Source organism: Empidonax traillii, unplaced genomic scaffold (assembly GCF_003031625.1).
Source record: "Empidonax traillii isolate 1590-97213 ecotype Southwest subspecies unplaced genomic scaffold, ASM303162v1 scaffold493:size717247, whole genome shotgun sequence".
NCBI lineage: Eukaryota > Metazoa > Chordata > Aves > Passeriformes > Tyrannidae > Empidonax > Empidonax traillii.
In genome coordinates this window covers 294,549-306,621 of record NW_020955686.1, presented here as the reverse complement: position 1 = coordinate 306,621, position 12,073 = coordinate 294,549, and the positions used below count along the sequence as shown (strand labels likewise).

At 33.1% G+C, this 12,073-nt stretch overlaps 1 protein-coding gene across 1 annotated transcript in view; it reads left to right on the top strand.

The window, feature by feature from the left end:
- The window catches only part of TUSC3 (tumor suppressor candidate 3), a 112,204-nt gene that overhangs the window by 35,591 nt on the left and 64,540 nt on the right, over positions 1 to 12,073 (top strand). Inside the window, exons 3-5 of the mRNA XM_027896339.1 lie at positions 5,718 to 5,835; positions 8,196 to 8,336; positions 8,899 to 9,039. Of these exons, the coding sequence (XP_027752140.1) occupies positions 5,718 to 5,835; positions 8,196 to 8,336; positions 8,899 to 9,039 (400 nt within the window). The remainder of the gene's footprint in view (positions 1 to 5,717; positions 5,836 to 8,195; positions 8,337 to 8,898; positions 9,040 to 12,073) is intronic.

Genomic DNA, 12,073 nt, shown 5'->3' with positions numbered 1-12,073 from the left:
AACTTTAACTTAAGTATCTGTAGTTGTATATGTTTTTGGGTTTTTGTTTTTTTTTTTTTTTTTAATAGATTAATTTTCTGTCACTGAAATCTGTCGGTCAGTTTTTAGGGAGAATGTATAAATTGCCTTTCCATGAGTTCAGTCTCCACATATGAACTGTGAAGGTGAAGGATTAGGTACAGAAACTTTCCAATATTCTTAAGTCAAGTGAATTTTTAGTTCAGCTCTTTGGTTGCTGCTGTTTCTTCTTTGTGTTGCCAGGGTTCAACTTTAGGAGAGGAAATAGAAGTTGAAAGTTTACCATATTGTTTTAAATCATTCCTTATTTTCTTACCCTGTGGATAAAACTATAAGAGATGAACCAAGTTCAGCTTTATAAGGGTCATTGTATTTGTTTGTAATGGCCATCGCAAATTCTTTCCCTGTGCTATGTACAGGTCTTCTGTAGGGCATGTGAAAACAAAATAAATACTGGGGTTTTTTTTAAGGAAGTTAAGTTTGCTTGCAACTGTTTATTGTTTACTGTTCTGAAAAAGAGCTTGTAAATTTTATCTTGTAATAGGCCAGACTAGACATCTACGTACAGAAGCAACTGAAAATCTTGATGCATAAAATGAAGGATAAAGCAGCATACGACATTCAGTTTGATTTGTTTAAATAATTGTGAAGTTGCAACCCACTTGTTCATGGGAAATAAAAGGAATTTAGTGAGGTTGATCATACTGCACATAAAACCATTATCAGGAAAATCGACATTTTCAAATCAATGCCTAATTAGTGGACAGGAGCACTGAAAGGATATGGAGAACTGAAATGCATGCATTACTTGATTGTTAGCTATTCACTAGCCACTTTGCCTAAAGGAAAAATAGATTTTTTAACTTAATCTGTAATGTTCTGTGAAGATGCTTTTGTCCAAGATTTAACTACTACTTGTCAAAATATTTTCAGAGCAATTGCATAAAAAAAAAAAACAATGTCATATTTCAGATATGAAAAAGCACATAGACTGAAATCTTTGACTTTGAATAGCTTTGTCACAAGAATTAGAACTTTTTTCCCCCTAAAAATTGAGCCTTGTTAGTTTATGCACCACAGACCTCTTTACAAAAAAAACCCGGTTTTTGTTGTTTCCTTTTGGTGCTTAGATTTGACATTTCTGTATTTTGTCTCTTCTAAATGTCTAGTTAATAAAGAACATGATCACAGCATTTTCAGAAGGTGAAAAAAAATGTTTGTGTGTGGCTGTTGAGTACTGCTATGTCAAATTCGAAGCGTGAAAAACACAGCATTATACATAAAAAGATAAAAAGAGGGGGAGAAATAAATTACAAGATAAAAGGATAAATACCAGGAGTAGGAAATGTGGTCCTCTTTTGGAGAAGAGCAGTGAAAGCTAATGATTATTGAAGCAAACCATTGTAGATGAGCACATTTGAGGCCAGAAGAGATCATGTGTGTCCTATCTTAAAAAAAACACTGTATCCTTTGAGTATCTGATTTTGCATTTGGTTATATTTAGAATGTTTGTAGATAAGAGGAGCGCCTGGTTATAGTAAAATCAGTATGACTCTTCTGGCTAGTGTTTTGAACGATTGTGGTATCACAGATGGAGAGGTAGCTTCCTGCATTCAAAATGTTAGTGTCACTTTTCGAATTCCAGGTGAGTGCAAAGTCAGTTTGGTGATCTATGTTCTCTACTGGACAAAGGACTATCATGCCTGTTAATTACTGGGAACTGCTGTAGCTTGGACATTATCTAGGAGATAAAAAGGAAGGATTCTCCCCTCCTGCAACCTTCTGCCCTTTTTAATGCTGGAAAAGTTCCAGATTTTGAATAGAACTTAACCGGTTGAGTTCACCTATGCATATATCAAGGACATACATGTGAAAAGCTGACCAAATATGTCTCGGAGAATGTAATTTTCTTTGTGCAGCAAGGAAGACATTATAGCATCAATCACATAAATCACATGATTTGTGAAGGTATATGAAAATCATATCAACTGACTTTTAAAATGCCACATACAAAGAAGACCTTGGGACTCTAGATATTTGGATGAAGCTTTGGTATGTAAAAAATAAACGTTCAGTCAATCTTGTCTGAATTAATCTAGTCCTAACACATGAAGGCTTATGAAAACCTGCAGCTCTGTATGCATGTTAGCAGAGCCTCTAGTCATGCCTCTAGATTTTTTTTTTTCAAGGAAATTCTGTATTTATCCTAAAGCAGAATTTAGAGTTAAGATTTTTCATCTAACAAGTTTAAACAACAAACAAGTTTCAATGTGGTGATCTAAAAGAGTATCGCAAGCTATCTGATGCCTTCACAATTGCGTTAGTAGTCAGTTTTTCTGTTGACACAATTATTTAAGTTCAATATGACGTAGCTGGTGTTGGGAGATGAATTAACAATAACAGATTACATATCCAGTGTGCTCTCAAATGGAGGGTGAATGTATTTCTAGTGACTTAAGATGGGGGAATTTTTCCATGCGTGTTTAGAAATGCGTTTGATTAAACTGTTTTAGTTCCAGGAAATTAAACTTGGTTAGTCTTAATTGACTTTACCTGTTATTGCTGTTCCTGGTGCATATACTCTGCAACCACACATTGGAAGCAAATCCTAAAGGGCCCCTTGATGCATTGTGATGATGAATCAGTTTGGATGAGCAGTCAGAAATAATCTAACTCTGAACAATGATGATTTAGGATATAAGACCAGCTACCTTTTTCCCTTGGTGTTTAGGTCCTCACTCAACTAGATAGTTTATCTCTGTTACCCACATCAGTTACACTATTAAAGAAAATATTACTTTTGTATGTAAGGAGGAAAAAAGAATGTTCATTCTGATAGTAGTATCTTCAGAGAGATGAGGAGACCGTTTCTCAGCCTGTACTTTGTATTGCATACAGGCAAATGGTAACTTCTAGATTGACTTGAATGCATTTATGGGCAAAAATTTGCTTTCAGCTTCTCTACTTTTCATCTTGCATCTTGCAGACTGCTCCCCCATTTTATTCTTACCACATTTTCCTAAAGTGATCAGCACCTTTTTACCAACCGGACGTAAGTGACCCCAGGCTCCACTTGATTTTTCAGCTGCCCATGAGCTTTAGCTCTATCCTGCTGATGCTGACTGCTCCTCTACTTCTTTCATTCTTTTTTTTTTCATTTTTTTTTTTTTGTTGATGTACCATCTGAAAACTCCATAAGCAAATTATATAATGTCTTTTATTTTACTTTCTGATTTTATTTTACTTTTACTCTGCTTCTCTCATCTGACTGGCAGAAGCAACCATCTCTGCTTTGAGTACAGGTGCATATCAGAGGCATCTTGTTTGTCTCCAAAGAGTTCACATTTTTGTCTGGTTCATTTTGCAAATTAACTTCTGAGGTATTTTCATTTAGAAAAGGATATTTGGGTCAGAAAAATTAGACTGGTCACTTGAGCTTTTCCTCAGCAGCTGAAACCCATCACAAAAAGGTGCATATTTTGTGTTGGAAGAAGCAAAATATATGAGAGAAGAGATTCTTTGTGCTTTTTATTAACATCTACCCTATCAATGAGACCTCCAAGAGGTGATTTTTTTTATTCTGAAAAGAGAGGAATTTTTTTGTTTTCCCTGCTAAAAAGTATATCTCAGAAATAGATATGTTTTCAAGAACAGGTACCTACCTGATAGTGCACTTTGTGCCGACTGTATATACGTAAGTATTTTGTACAGTCCATAGTGTGCCAGAAAATAATGCTTTAACTACTTTCTTTGTCAAATAATTCCACAGTCTTATTCTTTTCCTAATATCCCATTTGTGTTTTCCTTACTATAATGTCAGACTAATAGAATAACATTAATCTCATTAAGTATAGCTCAAGCTATACAAATCTGATTAACTGCCATAGACACCCATGTAATTAATCTTTTTAAATAAAACTTTTAATATTTCATGAGCACCCTTTGCGTAATGGAAGAATTTTTGTAGAGCATTTGCTTTGCAGCTTACTTTCCAGTATATTGAATTTTCTGAGTAAATCTAATAGTAGCATTCCCTTTGATCTAGCCACTGTTTTCTGGTAGCTGGTCAATATTACTGTTGTTGTTGCTTGTTCCTGTGTTGCTGGTATGATGAAATTTTTAAGAGGTGATTATAATAGCAATAGCATTCAAATGTCCTCCATATATCAAAAAATCCTGCAAAGAAGAGCAGGGCTAATATATTTTTCTGATGAGTTCAAGGCAAATGTAGTTCTTTGCTTTATGCCTTTATAGTGCTTCATATAATTATTATAGCAACTTTGTATAATTAACATTGCTTCATAGAAATAAACTGATAAAATTGGTATGAACTAATTATAGAGCTAGGTAGATAAAAAGTGACAGAGTTGATATTGTCTGTTTTTAATTGAAGAGTGAATTTTTTTCAATCAGGTGAGTGCGCTTTTTACTGTTATTGGAATGAACCAGTGCTACAGAAAGTTATTAATGTGATTGTATCAGCATTGTATCAGTTGGAGAATATATAGTGTAGAATGATCTTCAGTTCTGTATGTGGTAATCCTTTACTTTGTATTCCTGCTGCTCTTTGTTTCATTCTTTCTTCTCCACACCCTTCAAGATCTGCTATGAAGATGTATTACAAAATTGTTATTTGCAATGTGAGGATGAAATTTTGCTTTGACTCTGTTACAGAAGATCTAAGGCAACCTTTTGAAAAATTATACTTTGTATCTAGTATATTAATTCAAAATAGTTTGAAGATGCAAAATGCATTGAGATCAGTGAGAACAAGAGTCCTCTCAAATAATGGGGCATAAGTGAAGAATCTGAATTTTCCAGAAATATTGTTTCATCACAAGTGAAAGGTGGACGAAGAAGAATGATGATATCAAGATAAAGTGATTTTTATCTTGTTCTTATAATAAAAATGGTTCAGCTTTAATACAGCTGGCTTATCAGAAGAGTGCACTACAGAAGTGCTTAAGATTTTAAAGCATTCCTTTGATGTTGTCTGACTGCCCTCTTCAGGGTGACAGTGAATATGTTAGCCTGCTTAGTGATATCTGTTTCTAGAAATAACCAACTAATGACTAAATCACTTTTTTTTTTTTTTAATTGCGTACTGCTTGTTGAATAAGGGTGTTAAGTAGCAAATTTTACCAAGTCAGGTAGTGAGGTTGAAAGTTGGGTTTTATTGTGCTTCCTGTTAATTATTCTTTGTGGAAGTAAAGAGTCATTAATGTTCATTTTAACTTTTTCATTTTTTTAATTTTAATTTTTTGATAGTTATTTTTCATGTACAGTGTATTTCTTAATACTACAGAACTGTACTGGAGTTTGCATGTAATATATGTCATGCCTAAAATTGATCTCAGTAACATAGGCATTTGCTTGCATGAATCTGTTAGCAGATCTTCATTACACTTGCCACTCAGACCACTCCTCTTTTCTGAGACTTTTAAATACAGAAAACATTATTTTTTCTTGATATCATCCTAGAATGCCTCTGGTATAGTTTAAATTAACACATTTTATAATTTTGGAGAAGACAAGTTGTAGCAAAGAATTGCATAACTAGCTGAAATCTTTGAATTGATAGTATGGGTGTTGAGAATGATACTGAAAAATATAATTTATCTAAGTGTTGCAGCTGGTTATAGCATATTTTTTACCAGTGAATGCCAAGTGGATGTACATTTGTTTCTTTTCCTTAACAGGCAAGCTAATGAAGAATATCAAGTACTGGCTAATTCATGGCGCTATTCATCTGCATTTTCAAACAAACTGTTTTTCACAATAGTGGATTATGATGAAGGGGCAGATGTTTTTCAACAGGTAAATGTTGGACATTGTAAAGCATTGTTAATTTTTAGAACTACATGTTGATTTGCTGAATAATGCAAGACAAATTGTTTTCTGTATTTAGATGTGTAGCTCTGTGTTTTGTATACAATTTCCTCCTGGTTAAAAACACTGCAGTTTCTATGACATGAACAAAGACAAATTCTACCAATAACCACATCGAGTTTTTCCAAGTGTAGTTTATAATCTTTGTTTATTGATTGCAATATGCAAGTGAACTTTTTCCCCAAACAATTGTTAAAGTAACTTTTTGGAATGAGGAATGTTGCAAATAACATCTGCGTTTAAAGATTTCCTTTATTTTCTCTTTAGAGGTAAAAAGCCCTTAACCAAAAGAGCCTTTTAATGGCTTTTATGTGATACAGTATTCTTCAACTTCAATAATATTTGAATTAGCCTGGAAGTTCTTCAGGGAAAAGAGAAGAGGATGGTTTACATTTTATCTGTTGGCTATGAGGAGTGAAAAATTGCCTGTTGGAGTATAGTTTGTCTCCTTTTAAACTGAGTAGTCAAGGCAAAAATCATTGCTTGAAAATTAATACTTAATACTGACATGATTTTCTTTGATATTTATCCATTGATTGAAGCTAAAAATACAGATTAGAGGATTTAAAAGCTTTGAAGTTCTCCATATATTTTAAACACCTTTTGGTGAAGTATTTAAGTTAAAATATTCAGGGGGAAAATTAATAATTATTTTCAAAATCTGTAACTTTACAAGTTTAATTACTATTTTTAATGAATATTTTTACTTCTAGTTGAAATATTAGAATGTATTGTGTAAAGAATGGTCATTAGTGGCTTAAGATTTTGCTTTACAAATTAATGATTTGATTTACAATAATTTGTGTTATTGTAACCTATAATACAAAATACCTTGTTTGATCTGGCCTTAAACCAATTGATAGATGTTAGAATAATCCAATTCAACCTATTCCTTGTGTAACAGGACACAGATCCAACTTTACTTTGAATGGTATGCATTTAAAGCGTGTTTACATGTAGATGAAATTAAACATAAATATGTAAGGTTTCTACCAGTTTTAGAGATATGTTGTTAAGAATATATTGTACTAATGACTGTTTTAAGGTGGATTTGGGGGAAATTCTGACCATACATTTATGTATACAAACAAGTCATGTAATACTGATGCCATAAATCTCACAAGGTAATGTGATTTGCATTTTTTAGCTTTTGCTCTATTTACATAGGAATGATAAAGTAGTTCCAGACCAACTACCCCCAAACTCTATCCAATGTCAGAAGGTGTCTGCATCTCAGCATGTTTCTATATGTTATATTTCATTTAACTATTTCACAGCATTTGTCTTAGCCTTTCTTGTAATAATTTTTATTTCCAAACCAGCTCAATAAAGAAGAGGGCTATTTTTTTCCTTAGATTAAAAATATTTTAATTGTGATTTCTGTTGAAAAATTTAGCTCTGTACTTGATTAAAGATTAAGTTTTGGTAATGTGATAGAAAATTTCTTTTTCAGGAATGAAACAAGCAGGCTTACTCTGCCTTTTTTGTTTAAAGACATCCCTATTGCATCATCTTTAAGTATTTCCCCTGATTTTATTTATTTTCATTTTCCAAAGGGCTTTATTGCACTATTTCTGAGGTGTTGCTGAATATGGAGGAATTTTATATAGTAAAATTGTATTCTCCTCTAGCACCTAGCAGAGTTGAAGTCAAAATTTGAAGTGGCAAATGTAAACATAAATCTGTTTGTTTATCACCTTTGAGATTTTTTTATATATCCTGTAAATGGTTCCAGTGGCATCAACACATGAATTAAGAGTTTCTAGGGAATATTATGTAGTCAATACTAGTTATCTAGGCCTTTCTGATTTCAAAGACGACTAGTCACTTGTGGTTAGTAGGTCTTGCAGCCAGTAGAAGGCTGGATGAATAGTTAACTTTGGATTCGTAAGAGCTGGGCAAGGGAAACAATGTCAAGCTGCTTTACTCCTTTGGAATGCCTCCCTAATATACTTTAATAGATTGGATGAGTGCAGGTCTCTCTTTTACCAGTTTCAGGAGGGATCTTACAACATGTGAAAACTTTAAAGCATAAGATACTCTTACTCAGAAAAGCTTGTGAGTGAAATACTCTGAGTAATTAAACATCCTGAAGAGTCTACTGGAGGGAATATTTTTGAGCATTCTTTTTGGAGAACTATACATGAAGATGTATTAAAAATGTAAGGTATGGAGGCAAATAACATTTTTGTGTTAATTAGGCTTGCATTATTGAGGATACTGTGTTGTTGTATTTTGTGGATAGAGTTACTAATTCTTTTTTCCTGCTGTTTTTCCTGATTTTGTAGTTGAATATGAACTCTGCTCCGACTTTCATGCATTTTCCTCCAAAAGGTAAACCCAAGAGAGCTGACACATTTGACCTGCAGAGAATTGGATTTGCAGCTGAACAGCTAGCTAAATGGATAGCTGACAGAACAGATGTTCATGTAAGTCTTTCAACATTTTAAAAGTTGAAACCAGATGTATCTTTGTAGTCTGAGACAGGCTGATGACAAATTCCATCTTTACTTAAATTTTTTTTTTGTCAAGTGCAGGTTCTAGAACACGTTAAAAAAATAACATTCATGGCACTTATGGTAACTTCTGCAATTTGCAGATTATATTCCATTCTTGCTTTGTTAAATTTTATGTAGTCTTATTCTGGATGAAAACAAGCAGTGATAATTAGTTGTTAAGAAGTAAAATGTGCTTTGCAAGACTATGTACAAATCAAAAAGATTTGAATGTAGCTGCTTCTAATTCAGATACAACCTGCAAATCTCTTGAAGAAATAATGTTTCAGAGTTGTAAAGTTCAAAATTATGCATAAAGTTTTTTTCATATTATGTGCTTAATAAAACAAGTACTGTTTTTTCTTATTTAAATATATTTAGGGATTAGTCAAGCTGACTTTGAAACCAGATTTTAGATGATCCATATTTATCTATATGGAAGATGATCTGTATGTGTGCATTTATTACCATCTGTATTTACATTTATCTTTTCCAGATTAGAGTGTTCAGGCCCCCTAACTATTCTGGTACAATTGCACTGGCTCTTCTGGTATCTCTTGTTGGTGGCTTGTTGTACCTACGAAGAAATAATTTAGAATTCATCTACAACAAAACTGGCTGGGCCATGGCAGCTCTGGTATGCAGATTTTCCTTACTAATTTGCTTTTTATTAGTTTCTTATCCTAGCATATGTGTCTTCATTACTTGCATGGTAAATTAAAAGCTATGGCATTGTACAGAAAAAAGTTGATAATCTAGATTTTGGGTCTAATTCTCATAAGCAGTGAGTATCAGTTACTATCAGTGACTCACTGAAAATTAGCAAACTCTCTGATAGCTGCAGATTTTTGTTTGAACTTTAGTATGACAATATTTCCAAAAACCAATATTACTGATGTCTATGGCTGGGGTTCAACTTGCCCTTTTTTTGGTAAAATCAATAATGTTATGATTGATTTAGTGTAGATATTGGTTTCAGACTATCACTTTCAAGTGATGAAAGATTGAAAAAAGTAACAGCCTTTATATGCTTCTAAGACAATCATAAAATATGTGAGAAACAAAGACAAAGGGGGAATTCTTTCCGAAACTGGTTTTAGTAGTATTGACCTTAACATTCTACAGTTAACCTAAATGAGAATAGGATGATTTCAGAGTCTTAACTCTGAGAAAAGACTGAATCTAACCAAGTCTGTTTTGAAATGTTAGTCAGCTAAATCCTCAAACCCATAATTAATTTAGTTAATAGTGTGTTGCAGTATGTTTATTTCTATCACAGTTTTCAAATAACTGAATAAAGTGATGAAAAATACGGACTGTGCAGCATAGTCAGCTGTCTCAGTTTTAGATAGGCAGTAGTATGGAAGGATGGTAGAAGATGGTTAGGGTGTTTCAATAAGGACTCATTACTCTGGCATCATTGTGACTGACAGAAGAGGAAAACTCTGAGGAGCAGCATCTGAGGCTAAATTTTCAGGGACATGGCATCAGGAACATGGTTATCAACACTAGAAAGGTGTCTGAGATTATCAAGTCCAGTTCAGCATTTTACTGCCTAATAGAGCTCCTTCCTTCTGTACTAGTAGTTTTATCAATTGAGAGCAGTATTGTAAAAATTTTGTCCATGTATTTTGCTCAATATAAACCAAGCTTTTTTTCTTTTGCCATTGAAATCATTATTTATTCTCTTGATCATTTAAAAGATTTTTTTCTCGACTTGAATCAATATGAATTGACCTTTCTTGAAAGCACATGGCTACGATTGTAGATGGAATATGAATTTATTTGTGCATAAACATTCATATTTTAGTTGTAATCTAGGCTCCCTTTCCCATGAAAGCTTGGAACAGATGGTCTTTTGAGGTCTCTTTTAACCTGGGCTATTTTATAGTTCTTTGTATTTTAGCTCTGCTAGAAGTAGGTTACTGATGTATCCTATAATCAGTTTTGCCTTTTCAAAGCTATGTCATATTGATGGTTTGCTATTCTGCTCTGATTCAACAATATGAGAAGATATCTTCTTTTTGTGATACTTTCTGCTGATGGGCCTTTGGCAACCTTTATTACACAAGTTCAAAGATAAAGTTACCTAGTACCTGTTAAGCACTAATAATTTTTTTGTCTGAATTATTAATAAGATCTTAAAGAAAGCTTTTTGTCCAGAATTCCCTGATATTTGGTATTTCTCTTGAGTAGTGGCTACTGATAATACTCTTTTCTCTCATGTTCTATCATAGCTTTTCCTACTAGTGCACTTGGCGTGCATTCTTTAAGCAGTTTGTTAAACTACACCACGCATTAAGGAAGGAATAAAGAACAAGTTTTCAAATAAACCTCCTGTAGGACTAGTTTTTCAGGTAGAATGATGTTTCCTTTTGGTCTAGAGAGCCAGGGGTAGAATGTCTCCTTTGTTGCAGGAAGTCATTTGGAGTATCCTGAGCTCTAGCACAGTGTGTTGACATTTCTCTTCCAAAGTAAGTCTGTCATGTTTAGTTTCATATATTTTTCTAGATTACTGGGTTTTTTTGGTGATAATACTTTTTTAAAGATGTGCTACCACCAGAAAGCTCACATTTAATATATATCAGTCTAACATTTTTTGGACTCCTAATCTTTAGCAACAACCTGAGTGAAACAATAATTGACATACCAAAATAGATATTTGTGTCAAAAATCAAATAAAGATATGGAATCATTGGTATTTCCTTTGTTTGACCATGCATTGTATCTCTGGAGACAGTTATTTCATTTCAATTTCATATTTCAGAGTTTCAGATCAAAAGTTTAATGTTTGAATGGTTTTGGGAATTGGTTTTTTGTCTTGCAGAGGTTAAAAATGAGTTCTTCAAATCATAGAAGTATTCTGTTACAAGCTGCATTCAATAAATAGTTGAAGACATAATTAATTTCCTAATGAATAAAATTAACACATCAATTCTTTCTTAGAATATTTGCTGTTCTCCTTAGCAGCAGCTCGACAGCTGAGCTTTGCATCTGAATGTAACTGTAAATTGCAGTGTAGAAAACCTATAATCACATTCAACTGAAGTCCTGTGGACAGGTTCAGTGTCCAAATGGAATCAAATATTTAAAGAAATTCTGTTAATGCCATTCAGTAATTGCTATCCTGCTGATTGTATCAAAAAACAAGGAACAAAAATGGCATTAATGCCATTATATGTCGTTGCTAATACTATTTCCTGTAAAATTCTGGTTACTTCAAAAATTAATAATACTGAAAGGATGTTTTAAGAAATGTTCTTATATCTGAAAGTATATAGTAATTAATCATGGCACTAAGCCAGTGCTTCACTATTTTAATTGTTATTGTCCTTCTGACTTCGCAATGTTTTAAAAGCCCCATAGTCTGCAAAATGATGTTTTGTCAAAGATCATACAATTACCACAAATCCTTTTGGTTTTATTCAGATCTACCCAGACATGCAAGTTAATTTTTAAACTTCTTTTTGAAGAAATCAACAAGGACTCCAGGCTGTAGGCTTTTGCACAGATGACCTCTGTTAATAACTAAAATATGTTACAATTCATAGAAGAAAATGGACAGTCATTAATATACTCATTCTAAGTTATCATGTAGGTATGATTCCCTTAGATCATGCTTCTTTTTCTACCAGTAAATCTTAATGCTTCTTTTTTGATAAAAGCTCATT